Source organism: Dasypus novemcinctus, chromosome 3 (assembly GCF_030445035.2).
Source record: "Dasypus novemcinctus isolate mDasNov1 chromosome 3, mDasNov1.1.hap2, whole genome shotgun sequence".
Classification (NCBI taxonomy): domain Eukaryota; kingdom Metazoa; phylum Chordata; class Mammalia; order Cingulata; family Dasypodidae; genus Dasypus; species Dasypus novemcinctus.
In genome coordinates, this window is record NC_080675.1 from 83,127,442 (window position 1) to 83,151,343 (window position 23,902).

General features: G+C 37.1%; 1 protein-coding gene across 7 annotated transcripts in view; it reads right to left on the reverse strand.

The window, feature by feature from the left end:
- The window catches only part of ARHGAP5 (Rho GTPase activating protein 5), an 89,967-nt gene that overhangs the window by 61,161 nt on the left and 4,904 nt on the right, over nucleotides 1-23,902 (reverse strand). For all 7 annotated transcript variants that reach the window (XM_058293593.1, XM_058293597.2, XM_058293594.2 and 4 more), the window contains exon 2: nucleotides 11,224-15,111. In XM_058293593.1, the coding sequence (XP_058149576.1) occupies nucleotides 11,224-14,940 (3,717 nt within the window). In that variant the 5' untranslated portion in view covers nucleotides 14,941-15,111. The remainder of the gene's footprint in view (nucleotides 1-11,223; nucleotides 15,112-23,902) is intronic.

Consider the following 23,902-nt stretch of genomic DNA (forward strand, 5'->3'; position numbering starts at 1 on the left):
GAAATCAAGAATAAAGATTAAAAAAAAACCTTTTCTCAAAAAAAAAAAAAAAGTGCATAAATTCAGGATCAGAAATGGTAAAAGTAGGGAAGCAGACGTGGCTCAACTGATAGAGCATCAATCTACCATATGGAGTGTCCAGGGTTTGATCCTCAGTGCCTCCTGACCCGTGTGATAAACTGGCCCACGTGTAGTGCTCCCATGCACAAGGAGTGCTGTGCCACACAGGGGCGCTAACTGCCTACTTGACATCTCTAAAATTTTAATTTCTACCCCCAACTCCAAACCTGGTAAACTTCCAATGGCCTATCTCATGAAGAGCATCTTTGCTAATGAATTTGCACAAGCTAGTAACCTAGGAGGTATTTTTCCTACCTCGTCATATCCTTGCCCCACTCCCCCACCCCCAGCAAAATACAATAAAACAAATCCCATGGGTTTTTCCTGTCTCTCAAATCCATTCCATTGCCACTCTCTCTCCCCATCCCAACTACTCTAAGCTTTCATCATCATTTGCTTAAAAGGCTGCAATATTCTAAATGGTCCTCCATATCCTCTCTAGCCCTTACTCCCAACATAGTCTCCACACTGAAACTAAGCATGAAACAAACTGAACTTCCAAGAAGATGGCAGATTAAAAAGACAAGGGGGGGGAAGTGGATTTGACTCAACAGATAGAGCATCCGCCTACCACATTGGAGGTTCAAGGTTCAAACCCAGTGCTTCCTGACCTCTGTGATGAGCTGGCCCACATGTAGGGCTGATGTGTGCAAGGAGGTCCGTGCCACACAGGGGTGTCCCCCTTATAGGGGAGCACCACGCACAAGGAGTGTGCCCTGTAAGAAGAGCCGCCCAGCACAAAAAAACTGCAGCCTGCCCAGGAGTGGTGCCGCTCACATGCAGAGCTGACGCAGCAAGATGATGCAACAACAACAAAAAAGAGACGCAGATTTCCAGTGCCGCTGACAAGAATATAAGCAGACACAGAAGAACACACAGAGAATGGACACAGAGAGCAGACAACTGGGGGTGTGGGGGTGTGGGAAGGGGAGAGGAAAAAAAAAAAAAAGATAAGGGACTCTCTCCTCTTTCAGAAAAATAGTTAAGAAAGGCAGGAAGGGCCTGGGGAAAAAAAAGTTCTAGGGTTTAGGACACCAAGGGAAGGCTGGCTGGACACCACATAGAAGAGAGAGGGGCACGGAATGAGAACCTTGACACTAAGACCATGAGTAGAAGCTGCAACTGCAGCTACCAGTACACCAACCCACCCTACCAGCAGACCCTCTCAGTCATCCTCCCTACTGATCAGGGCTGGTTCTTTAGGACACAGAGTGGAAGTTAGTCTGCAACCCATTCTGGAACCAGGGCCCAGATTTGAGCAAATTAACAGGGACAATCCTAAAAACGTAGAACAGGTTGAAACAAGAATCAAAGAATGGCAGTAACACAGTCTCCCACCAAATCCCTTCAAAAGAGAGAAATTGAGCATCATAGTAAACTCCCCCATCCGAAACATGTGCCTAGACATCAGCAAAAAAATTACAAGTCATACTAAGAAAATGGAAGAAATAGCAGAGCAAAAAGGAATATATCAAAGTCCTAGAAGAGACAAAAGATATGAAACAACTAATCAACAAGAGTCATACAAATTTTGAAATTCAAACTAATGAGTTGAAAGACATACAGCTAAAGAAATTAAGGAAATCAACACATAAGCAGCACAAACAATTTGAAAACCTGAAAAGTAACAGAACTCATGGAAATGAAAGACAAAATAGGTGAGATAAAAAAACACATAAAAAAAATGTATCAGCAGATTCAAAATGACAGAACAAAGAATATAAGTGATACAGAAGACTGAACAGCCGAAACTGAAGAGAGAAAAGAACAGAGAAAAAAATAATGGAAAAAATTGAGCATGGGCTCAGAGAGATGAATAACAACAGGAAATGCAACAACCTACAGGTCATGGAATGGCAAAAAAACACATGAAAAAAATGTTCAACATCACTAATGAAAATGAAAATCGAAGCTACAATGAAATCACATTTCATACCTATTACAATGGCCACTATTAAAAAGACAGAAAACTACAAGTATTAGAAAGGGTGTGGAGAGATAGGAATGCTTATTCACTATTGATGGGAATGCAGACTGATACAGCCACTGTGGAGAACTGCTGGCAGTTCCCAAGGAAGTTGAATATAGACTTACTGTGTGATCCGGCAATACCACCACTAGGTATATACCCAGAAGAATTGAGAGCAGTGACATGTACAGACGTCTGCACAATGATGTTCATAATGGCATTATTCACGATTACCAAAAGATGGAACAACCCAGGTGCCACGTGTCCATCAACCGATGAATGGATAAACTGGTATACAGATAACATGGATGAACCTGGAGGACATTATGTGGAGTGAAACAAGACAGACACAAAAGGACAAATTCTGCATGACTGGACAACTATGAACTAAATATATTATATAATCTCACAGAGTTAAAATGTGGGTCACCAGAAAATAGAATGAGTTTAGAGAATGGAAAGCTGAGGGTTACCTTGTGCAGAATTTGTAAAAAGTATGAATGGTAATCTTTGGAAATGAAAAGGTGAAAGCACAACATAAAGTTTGTAACTAGCAGTACTATTATATGGGTGTGACAGTGAAAGGGAAAGTCTATGGTCATGTATACTACTAAAAGGAAAGTTAAAAAAAAGTAACATGGGAATGTATAGCATAATAGTAGCACATGTGAAATATGAATATGAGTAAAACTGCAATATATAAGACCATTTTCTTGAAACTGAACTAATTTGTTAATACTACAAGATGCTAGTATCAGACCAAAAAAACACACTATGCTAAGTTAAAGAAACCAGATGCAGAGTACTACATGTTATATGATTCTAATATATGAGATATAAATATAAATTAATTTATAAAGATGAAATTAGATTAATGGTTATGTAAGGCTGGAAAAGGATAGAGGGATTGAGAGGTGACTGCTAAGGGGTATGAGGATTTTCTTTCCGGACTAATGAAATTGTTCGAAAATCTTTTGTGGTGATGAATGCACAAAATTGCTTATACTAAAAGCCACTGGTTAAACACTTTGGATAGAGTGTATGATATGTGAATATATCTCAATAAAACTGCTTTAAAAAAAAAAAAGAAATCCCATCACTCATTTGAAATCCATCTTAGTCTAAATAGCAAAATCCTACCATTGTCAACAAGGTCTCCGTGGCAGTTTTTGATACTATTTATATAAAAATTCCAAAAAGAGATACTATGTTCTTAAACTGGTCTGTTCCTCTGGGCATGATACCCTTTGAGTGATTTAAATTCAAAGGCTTTATATTTAATTGATTAAATCAAGATCAGGACTTTGGTTCGACAACATCATTAGGGTGTGCAGGGTTGAATCCTCACCTCCTTGGTGGGTTATATAAATGGAAGCTCAATCAAGAACACAAAAGTAGACACACAGAGAAGACACACCATGGAAGAGACCTCCACAGACACACGACAGAGGTCCAGAGAAGAGAGATGATCTATGTGCCTGATAGCTGACAGCTGACCTTGTAAAGAGAACAGAGCAGCTGAGCCCTACACCAGTCTACAGCTGAGATGGGAAGAACCTGGACCCACAGAGCCTTAAGAGGGAAGAGGAAGGCTGAACCCTCACAGACTTGCCTGCCATCTTGCTTCAACACGTGGCAACAGAGTTTGGCTGGACTCTTTAGGGCCTCTGAAGTGTAAGCTTTTATCCCCAAAATAAATACCCTTTATAAAAGCCAACATTTCTGGTATGCTGTACCAGCATCCCTTTTGGCTGACTAATACAGTCTTCATAGAGTCTGGTACATACTCTATTCTTCATCTTGTACTACTCTCTCCCCTAGATTAGGAGTCAGCAAACTAATTATGACTTAGGGGCCAAATCCAGCCTGCCCCATTAGTTTAATAACACAGCCAGCCACCCTCATTCATTACATGCTTTCCCATTTAATTTTCAATAAAGTTTTATACTTCCCCTAAAGGTTTGCGCATGTTATTATAATTAAAACCAGGGATTGGGTAATCTATGATACTTTTCAAATCTTTTTAAGACTTTTTTTTTTAAATTTCTCTCCCCTTCCCTCTCCCCGCCCCCTGTTGTCTGCTCTGTGTCCATTCCCTGTGTGTTCTTCTGTGTCTGCCTGCCTTCTTGTCAGCGGCACCAGCATCTGTCTTTTTGTTGCATCATCTTGTTGCATCAGCTCTCCGTGTGTGTGGCGCAGCTCTCCTTGTGGGGGTGCACTCCTTGTGCATGGGGGTCCCCTATATGGGCGACACACCTGGGTGGCACGGCACTCCTTGCGCGCATAAGCAGTTTGCGTGGGCCAGCTCACCACACAGGTCAGGAGGCCCTGGGTTTGACCCCTACACCTCTTATATGGCAGGCGGACGCTCTATTAGTTAAGCCAAATCCACTTCCTTCAAATGCTACTATCTTCGATTACTTTCTTTTCCTGCACTCTTTTTCTATATCTATGAGTTTGCATGTTCTAACTATTTCATGTAAGCAGAATCACTATTTCATGCATCTGTCCCTTAGTGACTTATTTCACTCAAAATGTTTATAATGTGCATCCACATAGCAGCATGTATCAGAACTTCACTCCTTTTAAAGGCTAAGTAATATTCCACTTTACATATATAGCATATTTTGTTTATCCATTCACCTGTTGATGAAGCAACTGACTTTTGATTAATGATCTTATATCAAGTTACTCTGCTAAACTCTTATTTTACTAATAGTTTACCTGTAAATCTTTTTATGTAGCTAATTGTATTATCAAGCTGATAATCACAACTTTGTTTTCTCCCTCCCAATACACTGTAAATTTCTTTTTCTTATCCTATTGCTTTTGCTAGGCTTTCCATATAAAACTGAACAGAAGTGGTGATAATGTACATACCTTGTCTTACTCCTGAATGAAACATTTCCCCATTAAGGATGATAGAAAATGTGTTTTTTGTGTGTGGCTGTTGCTTGTTTGCATGTATGTAGATAAGGATTTTTCAAGTTAAGAAAGTTACCTGTTCCCAATTTAGCAGTTTTCCCCATGAATTTGTTAAATTTTATCAAATGCTTTTTCTGAATCTATTGCCATTATAAAATGATTTTTTTTCTCCTTTACTCTACTCATGGAGTGAACCCTAAGTATAGATTTTCTGATATTAAGTCATCATTGTACATGTGGTATAAACCCAGTCTGGGTATGACTTCCCTTTCATACACTGTTGGATTTTTGCTGTTGTTGTCTATTATAGGTCTACAATTCTTTATCTATGAGACAAATAGTTTATATCAGTATCTTATCTAAAACTTTTGGAACTCAGAAATTTTTAGTCACTAGTACTAATATATAGTACAAAAAGTGTGTATTATGTAACAACCATGGCAGATTGTGTATCATCACTCTGTTCTCAAACACATTAATATTTCTGCAGTAAAATGTATGAATATTCACTGTAAGTAAGATAAATAATAATTATAAATAGCCTCACATCAGTTCGGGTGAGGTTTTGCCAAAAGTAAAGGTCACTGAAAGCGGACATGGCTCAACTGATAGAGCGTCTGCCTACCATATAGGAGGTCCAGGGGTCAAACCCAGGGCCTCCTGGCCTATGTGGTGAGCTGGCCCATGCATAGTGCTGCCATGTGCTAGGAGTGCCCTGCCACACAGGGATGTCCCCCACGTAGGGGAGCCCCACACACAAGGAGTGCATCCTGCAAAGAGAGTCGCCCCTTGCGAAAAAAGCGCAGTCTGCCCAGGAGAGGCGCCGCACACACGGAGAGCTGACACAGCAAGATGACACAACAAAAAGAGACACAGATTCCCAGTGCTGCCAAGAATGCAAGTGGACACAGAATACACAGCGAATGGACACAAAAGAGCAGACAACAGGGGCAGGGGGGCAGGGGGGCAGGGGGGGCGGGGAGGGAGGGGAGAGAAATAAATAAAACAAATCTTTAAAAAAAAAATTAAAGGTCAGATCAGATTTCATGCCAAGTTCTAGAAAAACTTGTTTCACAGGTTACTGGATTTCAAAACTACAGTTAAGGGTATGCAGACCTGTATATTAGTTAAGATTTTAAAATTCATACTCATGAGTAAAATCAGACTAATTTTCCTTTCCCATTTTTGTCTGGTTTTGGAATACATTCCCCTGCTTTCTATTCTGAGGAACAGTCTGTGTAATGAATAATCTGTTCCTTGAAAAATACCCTGAAAATTTATCTGGACCTGATATTCCCTTTGTGGGAAGATTTACTACTTCACAATTTATTTAGTAGTTTGCAGATTTATTCAAGACTTTCTTAAAATTTTATTTTCTAGATATTTGTTCATTTTGTTTAAATTTTCAAAATTTTTAGCATAAAACTGTTGCTCATATTCCCTATTATCATTTAAATCTGGTCTATCTGCAGTTACACCCCCCTTTCCTCAGTGTTTATGTCTTCTCTTTTTTTCTGATCAATCTTACCAAACAGGGGAAGCGGACTTGGCCCAGTGGTTAGGGCATCTGTCTACCACATGGGAGGTCCACGGTTCAAACCCTGGGCGGGCCTCCTTGACCCATGTGGAGCTGGCCCACGCGCAGTGCTGATGCGCCCAAGGAGTGCTGTGCCACGCAGGGGTGTCCCCGCGTACGGGAGCGCCACGCGCAAGGAGTACGCTCCGTAAGGAGAGCCGTCCAGCGTGAAAGAAAAGTTCAGCCTGCCCAGGAATGGCGTCACACACACAGAGAGCTGACAAAACAAGATGACGCAACAAAAAAGAAACACAGATTCCCGTCCTGCTGACAATAACAGAAGCCAACAAAGAAGAACACGCAGCAAATAGACACAGAGAACAGACAAGTGGGGTGGGGAAGGGGGGAAAGCGGAGAGAGATTTAAAAAAAAAAACTTACCAAATAACTTTTACCTTTGTTGATTTCATTTGGTCTATGTACCCCATATACCACTTTACATCTGCATATGCCTCCTAGTTATACTATATGATGCCAATCACTTAACTGTATACCAGAAATCAAACATAACTGTCCTTATTACTCAAGAACCTGCTTAAAATAACTGCTTCTGGATTTAAACTAGTTCTTCAGTTTAGTAAACACCCTGAACAAATGTAATGCTATTTTGCAATACCTCAATTAGGACAGCTTCCTTATCATACCTTACACCTTTCTTATAGTTTTATACCTCTGTATAACTGATTTCCCCCATCTAAAATACTTTTCCTTCTTCAAAACCAATCACACTGCTAGAAACTGATGTTTTTTTTTTTTAATGAAATTTTGTGAAACTAACCTCACACTGTATGGTTATCTTTCCTGCTCTACATTTCCATAATATTTGAACAATATTATCACAAAATAATGTATGCATTCTTTTATCTAACAAACTTACCATGCGTCAGGCACTATTGTAAATAATTATTAACTTATTTCTTGTAACAATCCAAAGAGGTATGATTATTACCTCCATTTCCTAAATGAGGAAACTGAGGTTCACAGTTACATAGCTAGTATGTGACAGACTCTGGATTCAAGCCCCAGAAACCCAGCTCTTGACCATATACTTGTTAACTACTACATTATGCTTCTTTCATCTGCTATGTAGTATTTTTCTTAACTACGCCCCAATCATAGTGTATTGTTTGTCTCTCAAACCAACATCTAAATTCTTTGGAATGCATGAGTCTTCAACTTTTTATATGCTTCAATAGCTTTTTGTACAGCTTAATCATTTTGCAGGTTTTCAGTGGATGCTTACTAAATTGACACAAGACTACTTCGACTGTGCAAGTCAAGCTTACACTAAGAAAAGAATTTTTAGGCAAACTAACCTGCACAAAGTGCTCCAGCCATCCTGTAAAACTTAAAGGAAAAATAACATGGATTACTGTTATAAAACCCCCAAGCCCTAAATTAACTCTGGCAGAAAACTATCTATAAAGTTGCACTGTAACTTATGTTTATCTTTTTAAGACCACAGGTTCAGAAACCAAATATATGAGTGCCACCAGATTAAAAACTACTTAAAGATCTAAAAGCTTCTAAATTATCATTTTTCCAATTTTCTTAGAGTTCTTGCATAAAACATGAATCTAATAATTAAAGCAATGGATATAAAAAAGCAGGGAATTCCGGTACAGCTCTAAAAGCAGGACAGGAGAGGTTGATGTGGCTCAGGCGATTGTGCTCCCGTCTACCATATGGAGGCCCTGGGTTGGATTCCTGGGGCCTCCCGGCGAAGGCAAGCTGTCCTGTGCTGCCTCAGAGAGCTGACTGCAGACAGTGAGCACAAACAAGGGGGGTGGGAGGGTGAGAATAAATAAATGAAATAAAATAAATCTTCAAAAATAAAATAAAATAAAAGCAGGATAACTGAGACTACTAGGAGTTAATCAACAAAATGCAGACTAAAAGCACAACTCAAAGACAAGTCACCACTTGGATGCCAGTGAGGAAAGGACTGACACCAAATGAATAAAGAGAAGTGTAAATATAGAGGACCCATTGGAATTAAATATATTAACCATATGCAAAGTGTGAAGGAAGAGAATCTAAGTCTGTTATTAGCTCCCACAGCCCTCTGTCTAGGAACAATAATAAAAATTAAAGACAAGTTATTGTAGTTCAGTGAATCTAAGATGTCAATGATTGTAATGATTTTATGAACCACTTAAAAACCTCCTGCCACTTAAATTATTCGACACATCCATATTTCAGAAGTATAAATAATTCCAAAATATACTATATGACTAGCTAGGACAAATCAGGTATGAAGGACGGAATACAATTTAAGGAACATTAATAAACTAATTGGAATTAGGGACTGTGCTAACATTTCATCATATCAATATCAAATTATTTACAATGTTAGAGACCATGGGGGTGGGAAACACTAGTAGATAAATACTAGATAAATAATATCTTCATAACAGCATGAAAATGAAGAACCCTAACTTCTCTGACCTTTATTCCTTTGTTAAATGGGAATAATAATAGAGTTGTGGGTATTAAAAAAAAAAATTGCACATGTTAAGTGCGTATAACCCCATGTCTAGCTCACAGCAAGTGCTCCTTAAACATCAATTATTAATAATATGGCAAATTTAAAGTTTTATGTTAAAAACATCAAATTAGCACATTCCCCTTCAAAGTGCCACATTCTTTCTCATTCATTCAAAGTGCTCATCATCAAGAATTTAACACTAAAATAACTGTAATAATGTTAAATATTGGGTGACCAAAATACTTTGAATCTAGGGATTCCACTGCAGAATATTTATTTACCCTAAAGAAAGAACCCAAAAGGAACAAATTTTTATGCAAACTGGTCACTGCAATAAAAGTGGTATCAGAATTTAAAATGCGGAAACCTAATCATAACAATTTTGATACATTTGCTAAGTGGAAAACTATGTAATGACTAAAATTGTCATCTGAAAGACTCTACAGCAGTAGATGAAAACACTAAGTGGAATAATATAGGGAAAAATATATACACATTATGATTACAAATAAAAATTAGGTAGAATTGGTGCTAAGTTACAAAAGGACATTTTTGGGACAAATGAGAAAATGTGAACATGAACTGTGGATTTTTAAATAGTAGTATTTTATCTGTTAAATTTGATTCTGATAACTGTTCTGTAGCTATGTAAGAGAATGTTCTTATTCTTAGGAAACGCACAATGACACATTTAGTGGCAGAAGAGTCTGACGTCTCCCTCCAACTTACTCTCAAAGGACTCAGAACAAAAAAAGCAACCAATACATACAGACCTACATAGTTCAAGCAAATGGGATAAAATGTAAACAAGTGGTAAATCTGGATAAAATAGTTCCTTTTATTATTCTTATAACTATTTTCTAAGTTTAAATTATATCAAATTAAAAGTTACCAAAACAATTAAGTAGACTTAAAAAATGGAAAGATAACACACACCAAAAAAGCTATATATAAAATGGAAAAGATGTGGATGCCTTTTGTTATTGCTGTTAATAAGTGCTTAGATAATAATGTAAACTTACTGAAAGAAAAATATTGAAGTCTTTCCGCAGTGAGATATGTAGAGAAGACTAGTGATAACAGGGTGAGAAAAGGTGTCAGAGATATATACCCGTAGCAGCATGTATTGTGGAGTTAAGAGTACATGCTTTAAGTCTAGATGAATCTTATTGTAAAAGTTTACACATCTAACCTTAAGAGAATAGATTAAGGATAAAATAAGGAAATACCATAGCTGCAACTTAAAAAATTAAATGAAACCTACCCAAAATAGGCAGACAGTTATCATATGTAGGAAAACTATCTAGAACAAACTTACTCAAATATCCATTATCTTCAATTAGGTCTGACAAATCAATCTCAGCTATAGTAAATACATATTGATAATTTATTAGACTATGGACTTAACTGATGAAGAAACTGCCTGTTATGTTAGAATAAAGACCTAATTCACTATTAAAATCCTTCAATAAAAGCTTGTGTACAATCAACTGTCTAACTTTAGATGTGAAATTGCTAAAATACTGTGAAAAAGGTTTAATAAAAATACAAATTAAGTTCAACTTTAATAGCATACATATTTAGGTTTCTAATGCTTAATACCATCAAATGAATTATGTAGCAATATGTAGAAGACAAAAATTAGCTATTTGATTAGAATTATACAATTCGAATTTTGGAAACTTTTCTACATGAGTTTAGTTTAGGCATTTTGCCAGCATCCACAAAGAAGCTGCCTGGAAAAGGTAATTTTACAAGGGCTTTAAATTGTTAATGTTAATAGCCTTTAGTGAGACAGGTGCATTGAATTAATACTACAAAACTGGTAGAGAAGAAAAAAACAAGTGGAATATTTATAGGCAAATAGAAAAAATGTAGGAAACTACTTTATATCTGGTTTTCTGTATACTTAGGAGAACATATCCACCTAGAATTTTTATGCTAAAGAATATGAAATCAAACTTTTACACCAAGTAAGACACAAGTAAACAAAATGCAATGAAACAGTAACAAAAAAGGAGCCACTAATTATATTCCACTGAATTTGACATAAGACAGTCATCAAATCCATTATCTTAAAAAAACTTTACACATTATTAAAAAGACAAAAAAAGATCTCTCTAAACATCACTGACTTTAAACTTACCTTTTTATCTTCCTTTACTTTATGGGTTTTCTTCTTCATTTTCTTATCATCTAACTCCTGGTCTGAAGTGATTGCAGGATTATCAATACCACCTTTCCAAGTTTCAACTGGAGAAAGAAGTGGATCTTCTTCACTTCCACGATGTCTTCCTTTTCTTTTTGTTTTAGAAGTAGTGAAAGCCTCATCATCACTTGCGTCTGAATGTGTTCTTCTGTAGTATGACTTAGCTTTACTAAACAGGGTTTTAGATTTATATTTGTATTTTGAAGGTCTCCGTTCCCCATGGCCTTTTGAGATTCTATCAGAAAATCCATTTTCTTCATCTCCTTGGGTGTTATTTACAAACGAGTTTCTAATTTTAATAATGCGATTCTGACTATCATCTGGGACAACATAAATCTCATCAGGATAGCCCTTCTGCTTAAAAATTGTGTCAATAGGCTCCGCATAGTTATCGGAAGGATCCATATCTTCTGGATGTGCCAAAGGCACCCTGGAAGTCTGTTTCCTTGGATTTTTACCAATACCAGCTTCAATTGTTTTTAAAAGGTTTGGGTCTAGTTTCTTCACATTTGTTTTAGGTACAACTGGTTTAGGTTTAATAGGTGGAGGCACTTTATGGTTGCGTTCATGGTCATGACAGTTTGGGGTGCTATGAATAGGATATTCATTTCCTTCCAAATCTAATCTGTATCTGGAACGTTCACTAGGTGTTGGAAGTAACTGCACATCATCCCCAATTGGACTATAAGGAGGTGGTGCTTCAGTATCGTCATCTGAATCAGGGTAGTTGTTATAAGGATAACAGTCTCTGGGAGATGGTAGGAAAACATCTTCACTCTGATGTGTTGATTCCCTTGTATTATCAGATAAATAGGAGTTTTCTATCATATTTTTTTTCTCCAAAACATCACTGAAAAATAGAGTAAAGACCTCAGTTTGTCGATGATACTGAGATAAAGAATACAATGCTGTAAATTTAGCAGTGATCTCAGTTGCTATGTGTTCTCCTTCAGTCATTAATTCCTTGATGGCCTCATTTTCAAAAAAATCTGCTTGGCTGTCAGTAACTGCTACCAGCTGTACAGGAATGGTGTCCTGAACTTCAGAAAGAAATGCTCGAAGCATTCCCATTGATGCTTTCCTTTTGGCAGAGTAAACTAATATATACCCATGAACCAGTTCATCTTTCCTTACTCCAATTGAGGAATGATAAGATAATATTGTGATCTGTATTCGCCTCCTCTTTTCACCAATAATTTTATCAAGCATTAAGGAATTATTCTGTCCAGCTTGAGCAGCACTGCAAGAATGAGAATCAAGGAAGGGTGAAAGAATAAGATCCACACTAAATGGATCACCACACATGGCACACATGACAATTCTCAAGTCAGCTTCTGAAACATCCTTATTGGTAGGAACTGGGCTCACCACATCTAAATTGTGTTTAACTGATTCCAATACTCCTCTTAGAGCTTGCTTTATTTGGGTTTCATTAAATTTACGAGGATATGTACCAGCAGGTACATCTACAAAAGGACATTGTAACTTGTTTGCCAATTGCTGCCCTTGGTGCCTGAGAATTGGTAGATTCTTACTAATGGAATCTCTCTGATTAGCCAGAATTAATGTAAATGGAAGATTAGCCATATATTTATCTTTTCTGGTCTGAGAAGCTTCAGTTCTTACTTTTCCAATAAATTCCCCAATAAAATTCAGTGACTCAATGGAATTAAAAACACAGAAGCACCCATGTGGTTTAAAGGCAGCAGTCCATAAATGACTCAAAACGTAAGGCGATTTGGCATCAAACGGCCGAAGATCGAGTTCATAAATTTTCCCATCTAAGGCATACTCATCATCGGTAGACTGTGTTCTTATTTCATTTGCTAGTTCTTGGGCAAGGCCATCTTTCCCTAAAATGAAAAGGTTAACCTTATCTATACTGGTACTATCATGATACAACCTGGAGCGGCCATGATCCATCTGCAAAAGACTCCTGGAAAGTAACAGTTCCACTTTAATGTCTGTGCAATTTTGGCCACTAAGACATGTTTCTTTAGTAGGGTGATAAACAAACCCAATATGCTTAAGCAGAAGAGACTCCCTATCAGGTGCAAGTTTCTGTAAAGCTTTATATCTAGGTTCTTCACTCAGAACTGTATGAATTTCACTCATTTTATCTGAACTTGGTGTTGCATTAAGATCTAAATCATAAAAAAGTTCAGAATGTTCAAAAAGCATTTCCTGAAACTCTTCTTTGGCTTTTTCAACTATTTCTCGCTGATGCCTACCATATACCTCTTTGCTATCAGCCTCAGTGATATATTTGAAGGCTTCATCCTCCATAACAAAGCACATAACTTCCTCCCATGGCTGCCCAGGTGAAATGAACTGAATTTTTTCCAAAGTCTTTTTGAATTTTTCCTTCATTTCTACCCTCCTCTTCTCTGATATTAAATGTTGTACATGGTTCTGATAGACTTTCTCAGCTTCTAAAGTGCTTAGGAGGTCAAACGGAATCCGTCTATCATTAACTTTGTCTATATGGTCAGTTTCATCCCAAGGTGTTTTCTCTAGCACCACAAAACATAACTGGAAATCTGCTCTCTTTTCCATTAACTTCAAAGCTTCTGACCAATTCATATGTTCAATCTCTTCTAGATTTGGCAAAAGAGTATTGAATGCTCTTGGTAAAGTATTTATATATTCTTCTCTTCTTTTCCTTATATGTTCTTGTTTAAGTTGTTCTATATGCTTTGAGAATGTATTTCTGGCCTTTCTTGTTCCCTCTAAATTGATGTATTCTTCATAATCAGGATGATTTTTTAATTTATTACTAACAGTTTTCCAAGTTGCATGATAATCTCTCACAGTCTGCACAAGTTTTTCAAACTTATCTGTTGCTGTGACAACAAGTTGTCTCTGTGTTTTATAAGCATCCAGATAGGGAATGATTTTAGGCTTGCCACGAGTTTTATCCAGCATTTGTACCAGTGCAGTGAAACACGTCTCAATGTTGACATTAAATCGGGCTGATGTTTCCACTACGAGAAGGTTCTTTTTGTTTGAAGCAAATGCTTGAACTTCTCTAAGATAATGATCTACACATTCATCACATTTAGTTGCTGCTATTATTACAGGTTTTTTTGATTTTGACAGCTGGACAAAAAGGTTATTCACAAATTTAAGTTGATCATCAAACTTCCTATTGCATCCTTGACTTACATCAATGCACAATAAAAATCCATCTACATTGAGCTTCCCTTCAGGCATCTGCTTCTGTTCAAAGTCTTGCTCCAAGCCTAGCTGATCAGTGCAAATGTACATTAGCTTTTCTGCTGACTGCAGTTTAGAGGCAGCTGCACGTTTTATGTATGGTTGCAAATTCGTACTCCGATGAGGCAAGAAAGTCTGGTCATCAATGAACTCTGTCTGTTCAATGACATGAATTTTGCATTCTACTCCATCTTCACCACTTTGTGTTATGTCACCCCAGTATAAAAAGTGATCATTGTTTACTACTCGTCCTCCAAAGTCTATCGTGCTAAGCACAGACGTATGCTCTGGATAATATTCATCTGCTTTTGAGCGTACAAATCTATTGCACAAACAAGATTTTCCAACTCCACAGTTACCTTTGTCTTTTTCAGTGCCAGAGAGTCCAACTACACTGATAGTATAGGATGGGGGACGAGGCTCTTTGTTTTTTGCCATTATAACTCTCTTCTTATGTCTCTACATTCACAAAGGTAACCAGATATATTTCTCATTCTGAAAATAAAATCATGTCAAAACACAGATCCAGAACTTCAGAACTTCATTTGGTTCTTTGTATTTCCCTCATTTCTGTGCAATAAGGTCTTCAAGATCTTATGGATCATCTTCCTAGAAAGAGGGCAAAAAGGACAAATCTTAATCATAAAACATATACACTGAGTTACACATTTTAAAGATGTTCATAGCAAAGAATCATGCATGTTAACAGTGCTCTAACTTTCTTTGTTACAAGCTTTTAAAGAAACCACCATAAGAACAGTCTCTGATTGACTATTATAAATCCAAGATGAATTCAAAATTTAAAATCTAACAAATTATAAAAATTAACATAATTAAATATAAAATTTAATGTAATGTCTCACAAACTTAAAAATAAACTCCTATTAATGAAATGTGTTTTGCCTCTAATTACTGCTTCCTATGTATTTGAGGAAACAACCAGTCCTTTTCCCGCCCTTATCTTCTCTGCCTTCTGTAAGTGGAGGCTATGTTTGATAATCACTAAAATGTGTCAAATGCCTTAGCAACAACCCCAACTTATAAAATACAAAATGTTCTGCCTCATGTTACAGGGCTCCTCAAAACTTGTTCCCTGAAATGGAAAACCATATGAATTTAGTAACATTTTAAAGTTTAAAAAAGATTCAAAATATTTTAACACATTCCCGTGAAATCTATTAAATTTTATGCCCTAAAACAATTAAGAAAATCCAAAACCTTAAGCAGAAGTAGAAATGGACAGTTAATACAAATAACAGTATTTATTAAGATCATCAAGCTACCTATAACAAAGGACCAATGTTTATTTCAAAAGGGTCAAACTGGAAGTGGATGTGGCTCACGCAGCTGGGGGCCCGCCTAACACACGGGAGGTCCCGGGTTTGGTTCCCAGTGCCTCCTAAAGAAAATGAGCAAGACCGCAAGCTGGCGCAGCAAGGTGACACAGCAAGATGACACAAAGAAGAGTCACAGCAAGCAAACACAATGAAAGACACAATAAGCAGGGAGCACAGGTGGGTCCAGTGATTGGGTGTCTCCCCACACACAGGAGGCCCCAGGTTCAGTTCCCAGTGGCCCCTAAAAATAAAACGAACAGGAAGTAGATCGTGAGCAACAACAAGGGGAGAGAGAGAAATAAACAAAATAAATCTTTAAAAAAAATCCTGTCAGACCGATTTTATAAAATATAATAAATTTTTAAAAACCACAATTTTTAAAGTTAAATTCAACAAACATAAAATTACTGTCAAATTGTTCCTCAATCCCTTTCAATTTCTTGATTTACATCTCCTATCAGAGCAGTTACAAAGAGTTTAGGGACCATATTTTGAGTAGCACCAAACTAAACGGTTTTTAAGATTATACCTCTGAGACAAATAATTTTTAATTATTTGGTATACCAGCAACACTAGAAGCTTTTAAGAATTGAATGTAATTTAATTTTGGTTATTTACTCATATGTAGGCAATGAATCAAAAAAAAAAATTTTTTTTTTTGAGGTACTGAGACTAGAGATGGAAGCATGGGCCTTGTATGGGGGCAACTGACGCTTTGAATCACTGAGTCACATCAGCTCCTCTGAGTTGGCTTTTTCATTTGTTTGTTTTTAGGAGGTACTAGGGCTTGAACCCAGGACCTCCCATGTGGGAAGCAAGCACTCAACTGCTTGAGCCACATCCGCTCCCCTGAATCAATCTTTTAAAACAACTTTTACTTGGAAATTCTTCATACTTTTTTGATGCTTACTTAAAAGCAACACATTGGGAAGCGGACTTAGCCCAGTGGTTAAGGTGCCCATCTACCACATGGGAGGTCCGTGGTTCAAACCCCAGGCCTCCTTGACCCATGTGGAGCCAGCCCATGCGCAGTGCTGATGCGCGCAAGGAGTGCCCTGCCACGCAGGGGTGTCCCCACGTAGGGGAGCCCCACGCTCAAAGATTGCGCCCCTAAGGAGAGCTGCCCAGCGCGAAAGAAAGTGCAGCCTGCCCAGGAATGGCGCTCCACACACGGAGAGCTGACACAAGATGATGCAACAAAAAGAAACACAGATTCCCGTGCCGCTGACAACAAGAGAAGCAGACAAAGAAGACGCAGCAAATAGACACAGAGAACAGACAACAGACAACCGGGGCGGGGCGGGGAAGGGGAGAGAAATAAATAAATAAATCTTTAAAAAAAAAAAAGGCAACACATCATTTCTACCACCTCAAAATTCCACAAGATAAAACCCAAAGTCAGACACACCAACATATGTGAAAATTATCTTCAACCCAGACGAAATAAAGTACATTAAGGAATTAAAGAAAAATAAGAAACTCCCCTTTCAAAATACCTCCCCTCTCCACTGACCTCTGTTGCAAATTAGCATTTAGATTGCACGTACATTTATCATACCAAAAATCAAATGGTGTTTGAGAAACTGTTTTGTATTTAAAGTTCTGACTAGGATTTCTGGTAAAATTATAGTAATTTTAAAAATTAAATTTCAGATGTATTCTTATATTCCAAAAATCTTAATCTGGTCAAACTGAATATTTTCACCTATCACCAAATTTAACATTCTTTACCTAAACTGCATTAAAAGAACACTGGGGAAGTGGATTTGGCTCAACAGATAGAAAGTCTACCTACCACATGGGAGGTCCAGGGTTCAAACCCAGGGCCTCCTGACCTGTGTGGTGAGCTGACCCACTCACAGTGCTGATGCACGCAAGAAGTGCCATACCATGCAGGGGTGTCCCCCAGGTAGGGGAGCCCCACTCGCAAGAGTGCGCCCCATAAGGAGAGCCGCCCTGTGTGAAGAAAGCGCAGCCTGCCCAGGTGTGGTGCTGCACACATGGAGAGCTGATGCAGCAAGATGATGCAACAAAAAGAAACAGATTTCCAGTACTGCTGACAAGAAGCCAAATGGACACAGAAAAACACACAGCGAATGGACACAGAGAGCAGACAACAGGGTGGGGGGAGAGAAATAAATTTTAAAAATAAAATCTTCAAATAAAAAAAAAAGAACATTGGACTACATTTTTTAATGGATATTTACAGAAAAGGAAACATAGTGCACTAACTGAATAACAAAGTTACATAACAGTAATAAAAAAAGAAAATTAACTGGTGAAAACAGAACAATTCCTTGGCTAACAAGGAAAAAAAAACAGAAAATGTTATAGAATATGCTTTCTTCTTACTAGAAAAGCCAAAAAACTGCAGATGACATACTTTAAAATGTACATTAAAAGAAAACCTATCTAGGGATTACTTTATGAAAGTTCTGGAGGTTAGAAGTCCAAAATCAAGGTGTGAGCAAGGCCATGCTTTCTCCTAGGTTTGTAGTGTTCCAGTGGCAGCTTGCTGGAGGCACTTGTTGCAGATGCATCTCTGCATCCTTCACATGACAGTCTGTCTCCTTATGTTCCTCCTCTGCCTTATACTGACTGCACCTAAATTTTCTCTACTTATTAGGATTCAGTTATATTAAAGCCCACTCCAATTCAATCTGGCGTCCCCTTATAGTATCTCCAATGATCCTATTTACAAATAAGTCAACATCCACAGGACCGTAGTTAGGATTTGAGATTCCATTTACAAATTAGTTTATACCCACAAAACTGGGGTCTAGGACTTGAACACGTTTTCCAGGGAGAGGTAATATACCGCAGGGAACTTTACAGTACAAACACAAGAACTAAATAATGAAATACAGCTCTTTATTAAACAAGCATCTATTAAATCTGACACGTCATAAGTACAATTTTGAAATTAAGAGCAATTCAAAGATGTATAAGACTGTCCCATCCTCCAGTTGAAGAGACTTGGTAGGTGGGAAAAATAATACAATATACTAAGTACTTAAGTACTGTAGAAAATTTCTAACTACAAACCTAATCCTGATAAGAGTCACATCTTTATTAATATTTGCTATATATGCTTATCCAAGCACAATATAATTCTGGATAGTGGTACACTTTAAAGCAAGTCTTTGAAAGACTTGCTTCTGCTCTTCTAAAACATAAACCCCAAAATACTGAGATACACTCTATACTTTGAGATAAAAGGGAAAGAATAGACACAAAAACATCCTATCGTAAAAAGTATGTCAAAAGTTTTAGTTTCAGGAAGAGGTCTCTGAATGAAATGAAGATGAATGGTTGGCATGAAGTCATCATCCTTCTATTGGTCACTGAAAACCACAAGACTTTTTAATCTATATCAGAAATAAAACTATTATCGCAATGAAGTTAAATTTTAATACCAAAGCTTCCACACATCCTAATTAATTTGATAGTGGCAGTCTCTGAATCATGTATATTGAAGTTTAACTTCAAAACAAGGAAGCTTTGCATGACATTTCTGGTTTACACACCAATTCACAGTAAACTGCCAATTAGACACAGTGAGAACCATCCATGTCCTTCTTTCTAATGATGCTCTAAAGCAGGCTACCTGCTGATATTTTGAAATCAATTCCAGAGCTTAAGTCATGCATCACCATGTAAGTACTTTTCAAATGGTGATGGAAAAATTCTTTTACCTAGAGGTAGGAAAGAAGGGTGCTGGCAAGTAGGTGCCTTCTCCTGCCTACTCGTTCATCAGAAGCCTTCTTTATCTGATTTATAGTTTTACTTTACTCACATGTTGTAATTTGGAGAAAAAAAACTTTTGAGACTTAAAAAAAAAAATTGAGAACTGCCCTCCCCCTCCCCCCCGCCAGATTAGGAAAAAACTGTCATCTTGTCCCCAAAAAGGATTTTGGATTTTGCCATTTGTATGACTAAGTACAGTGTTACCACCCCACAGGGGAAAGACAACTCATATGAGGTTTGCTGTAACAGGCTATAGGGAATTGAATGTCATACACTGGCAAAGTTTATATACACACATGAATTATCCACTGGCCCACACCATCAGGCTAAATTTGTTAACTAAGTAGGTGTCTTAGTTTCCTAACTGCTAAAACAAATACCATACAATTAGTTGGCTTAACAACAGGCATTTATTGGCTCACTGTTTCAGAGGCTAGAAGGCTTGCTTCCTTCTGGGGCTGGTATTTTCTGGCTGGCCAGCAATCTTGAGGTTCCTTGGCTTTTCTGTTATATGACAGTGTTTTCTTTTCTTCTGGTTCTACTGACATCCAGTTTCTGGCTGCTCCCTGTAGCTTCCTCTCCTCCCATGTCCAATTTCCTTTACTTATAAGGACATGAGCCATACTGGATTAAGACCCACCCTCATTCATTCAGTTTGGGCACACCTTAACTAGAATCTTCAAAAGTCTTATTTACAAATGTGTTCAGACCCACAGGACCAGCGGTTGGGATCTGAATATGCCTTTTGTGGGGGACATAATTCAATCCCCAACCCATCATAGTAGCTTTTCCATGCTCAGAACAAAAGAATCCCTTCTGTTTTTCATGCTCCTACTAATCAACTCTATGTGGGCTATCTGATTTAATTTCTAAATTCTCCTTTAAAATGTATTTGCTTCTATCAGTCCACGACCATCTCTTTCTTTTTACACTTGACATCTTTCTTTTATACAACGTACTCATTTTCTCTTAACATGTAGCATCATGCTTATTTTTACTGAAGAAGAAATAAATCAGGATAAAAATATCAATGATCTACTCATAAACAGAACTAGGATGAAGGTCTCTTGATGCCCAATCTTTTATTTTCTTCCCAAGCAACAGTACTGCTTTTAATAGTCTGCAATGCGCTCCTTCATTTTGCCTGGAAGATAATCATATAAACTTTATTTGGGTTAAATTGTCCTGTCTGTCAAAATGAGGTTTTATCTCTAAGTTTTATGAAAAGTCTTGCTAGGCCATTCAAACATTAACATGTTCCTTTCAATGGAGTTTTACTAACAGTGTGACTTTCTGTAAAAACTAAAAAAAGAAGAAAGTCCTACAGGGAACTAAAAACTGAAAAAGTAAATTTTTAGTAATTAGGAATCTTAAAAAAACTTAAATTTTATATCACTTCACAAAACTGCTGTATTCATTAATTAAAGGTATAATTCTTTTAAATGTTTTTTATGCTTTTAAATTTTAAATTATACTTTTAGGTAATTCCTATTGTCCCTATCTTTAAAACATATCCAGAATTTACCACTTTCCACTTTCTTTTTTAAATTATACTTTTAGGTAATTCCTATTGTCCCTATCTTTAAAACATATCCAGAATTTACCACTTTCCACTTTCTTTACTGCAAAAACCCTGATCCCATCTACCATCACTTTCAGCTCTAGATTACTCAAAGCCTTCTAAACTAGTGTCCCTTCTTCCATTCCTGTTGCTCTTTCCCAGTCTGTTCACATCAGAGCAGCCAGCGTTCCTTTTAAAATATGTCAGAGCCTCCCATTCTTCTGCTCAGAACTTTCCAGTCATTCCTAAAAGGAAAAGACAAGTCCTTTCAATGGCATACATACTGTAAGATCTGTCTTCTGCAACCCCCTTACCTCTCTGACCTCCTCTCCTACTATTCTCCTCATTTTCATTCTGATCCAGTCACTGAGGAACACTGAAATGCTTCTCGACATGCTAAGCATGTTCCTGCCTTTGTACTTACTTTACCCAATCTACTCAAAATACCCACTACCTATCAATTTACTTCTTTATTATTTGCCTTTAACACTATTCTTTCCAGCCTAATCAGGTTTAATAAAAGATCTACAAAGGCACAGATCTTTTTTATTTCACCAACATATTCCAAGAGACTAGAAGAGTACTTCCCACCTAATAGCTACTCAATAAAATCCTTAATAAGTGCACAAAAGCTAACACACATTAAAAACCAAAGTGTTCTTAATGCTTTGGCATAAAAAATTATCCTTAAAAGTCATCATTTTCATGAATTAGTCTTTAGAGAAGACTAATATATAAAATATATGTAGTGAATAAAATAACCTGGACACACATTTTGGTAGGATTCAGGATTAAACTGTTAGGTCAAGGAAATTCAGTTGCATTCTTTACCATATCCCCAGCATCCAGAACTGCACCTTACACAAAATGAGTACTCAATAAATATTTAGTGAATAAACAAATCAATCCCCAGACTCAGAACAGTGAGCTCCTAAACTACTGAACAATCCTGAAGTCACATTTGCAGTCACAATTGATAAAAATCACATACTGCTATCTATAAGGCTCTAAAGTCTGGTATTGCAAAATATCCTAGTTTCTTTCAAGACTTGAGTCTTATCAGCAATACAAATTACAAGTTTATAAATATTTCAAGCAATTACTATTTAAAAAATCCCGGCTGGTGAAAATATTTGAAAACATCAATAAATTATTTCCAAACAGTTTAACTGCCCACCCTATTATTTAACCTATACTCTCCCAGACATTATATCCCTGAGGCCGTGGTATAAAAATTATTCTAAACTCTTCCTAGTCCATATCCTTATTCTGTGGTGAAAACAGAAGAACCAAAGGTCGACTCTTTATAACAACCTACGTAAACAACAGTACTTACTGTGCTTAGGCACTATCTGTTTAGCTTTAAGTCAGAGGATTTATGGGTGTAATGGGAATGTAAAGGGAAGTTCACTAAGCCACTGATGTGTCCTTTCTCCCCACTTTAAAAAACTGGAGAGGAGTTGGGGGAGGGCATGATTTGACATTAATATTATAATGTAGGGAGCTGATGTGGCTCAGTGGTTGAGCACTGGCTTCTCACATGAAATCCAGGGATTAATTTAAACCCTAGCCCTGATACCTCAAAAAAAAAAAATTAGTGATAATGCAATACAAGAAGTGAACCATTATTTTCATAACATGAACTAGAACCATTAAGAGGTTGAGTAAAGAATCTGAAGGCGTATGAACTTAAAAGAAGGCAAAGTTTTTTAAAAAAAAATTTTAAAGGCTGAATGAAAAGCATTGTTCCCGCTATCCTTAGGCAGGTTTATAGTAGCATACCTGAGGAGACAAAGGCAATATGCTATACTATAGACCTGATAAATCCAATAGGGACTTTTAGAAATGGAAGCACAATGTAAGTTGATATACATCAGTGTTTAAGACAGAAAATATTTTAGGCTTTGTGGGCCATATAGTCCCTGTTGTACCAACTCAACTCTTCCGTTACAGCACAAAACTATTAGTGACAATACTTAAATGAACAAACATGGCTGTGTTTCAATAAACCTGGACACAGAAATTTGAATTTCATATGTTTCACTTATCATGAAATATTAATCTTTTAAACTTTTCCCAGCCATTTTGAAATGTAGAAAGCGAGCCTTTATACCAAAATGGCAGCAAGCCAGATTTGGCCCACGGGCCATATATATCAGTTGTCTGAAATAGATGAACAGTTTCCGAACAATTTCTTATAAGAGAAAGGACTTGAATCATTCTTGAAAAATTGACTGGAATTGGATTATTTTTAAAAAAGAAGTCATTCGTGTATGATTAGGGTAGAATAGTTCACCACTGTAGCTCTGCTGGAAAGCAGTGAGTAATAGGCTTGAAGATGTAAGTTAAGACTACAATTCTTCAAGGGCAAAGAAGAGTTACATCTTATAATAAGCAATTTGGAGCCAATACGGATTAGTTTAGAAGTGGAATGTAAGACTGGATTTGGTGGGGCACAAAACCCAAGAGATGAAGAACTGGAATTATCATAGTGAACAGAAGAGAGTAATCCAAGACAATGAGAGTTTGGTAACTGGCTACTAGATATAAGAAATAAAAACAAATGAGTCAATGTTTCTTAATGTAAAACAAACCAGTTTCAGCAATAGATGGGGATTCATCTGATTTTCAGGTTGTAGTTTTTCCAAAGACAAATGAAAATTCAGTAGTGAATGAGACATGGTAGTAATATAAATTTCAAGATCAAACAATCTTAGAACTCTAGAAAATCACCAGAGACCATTTATTATCCTTA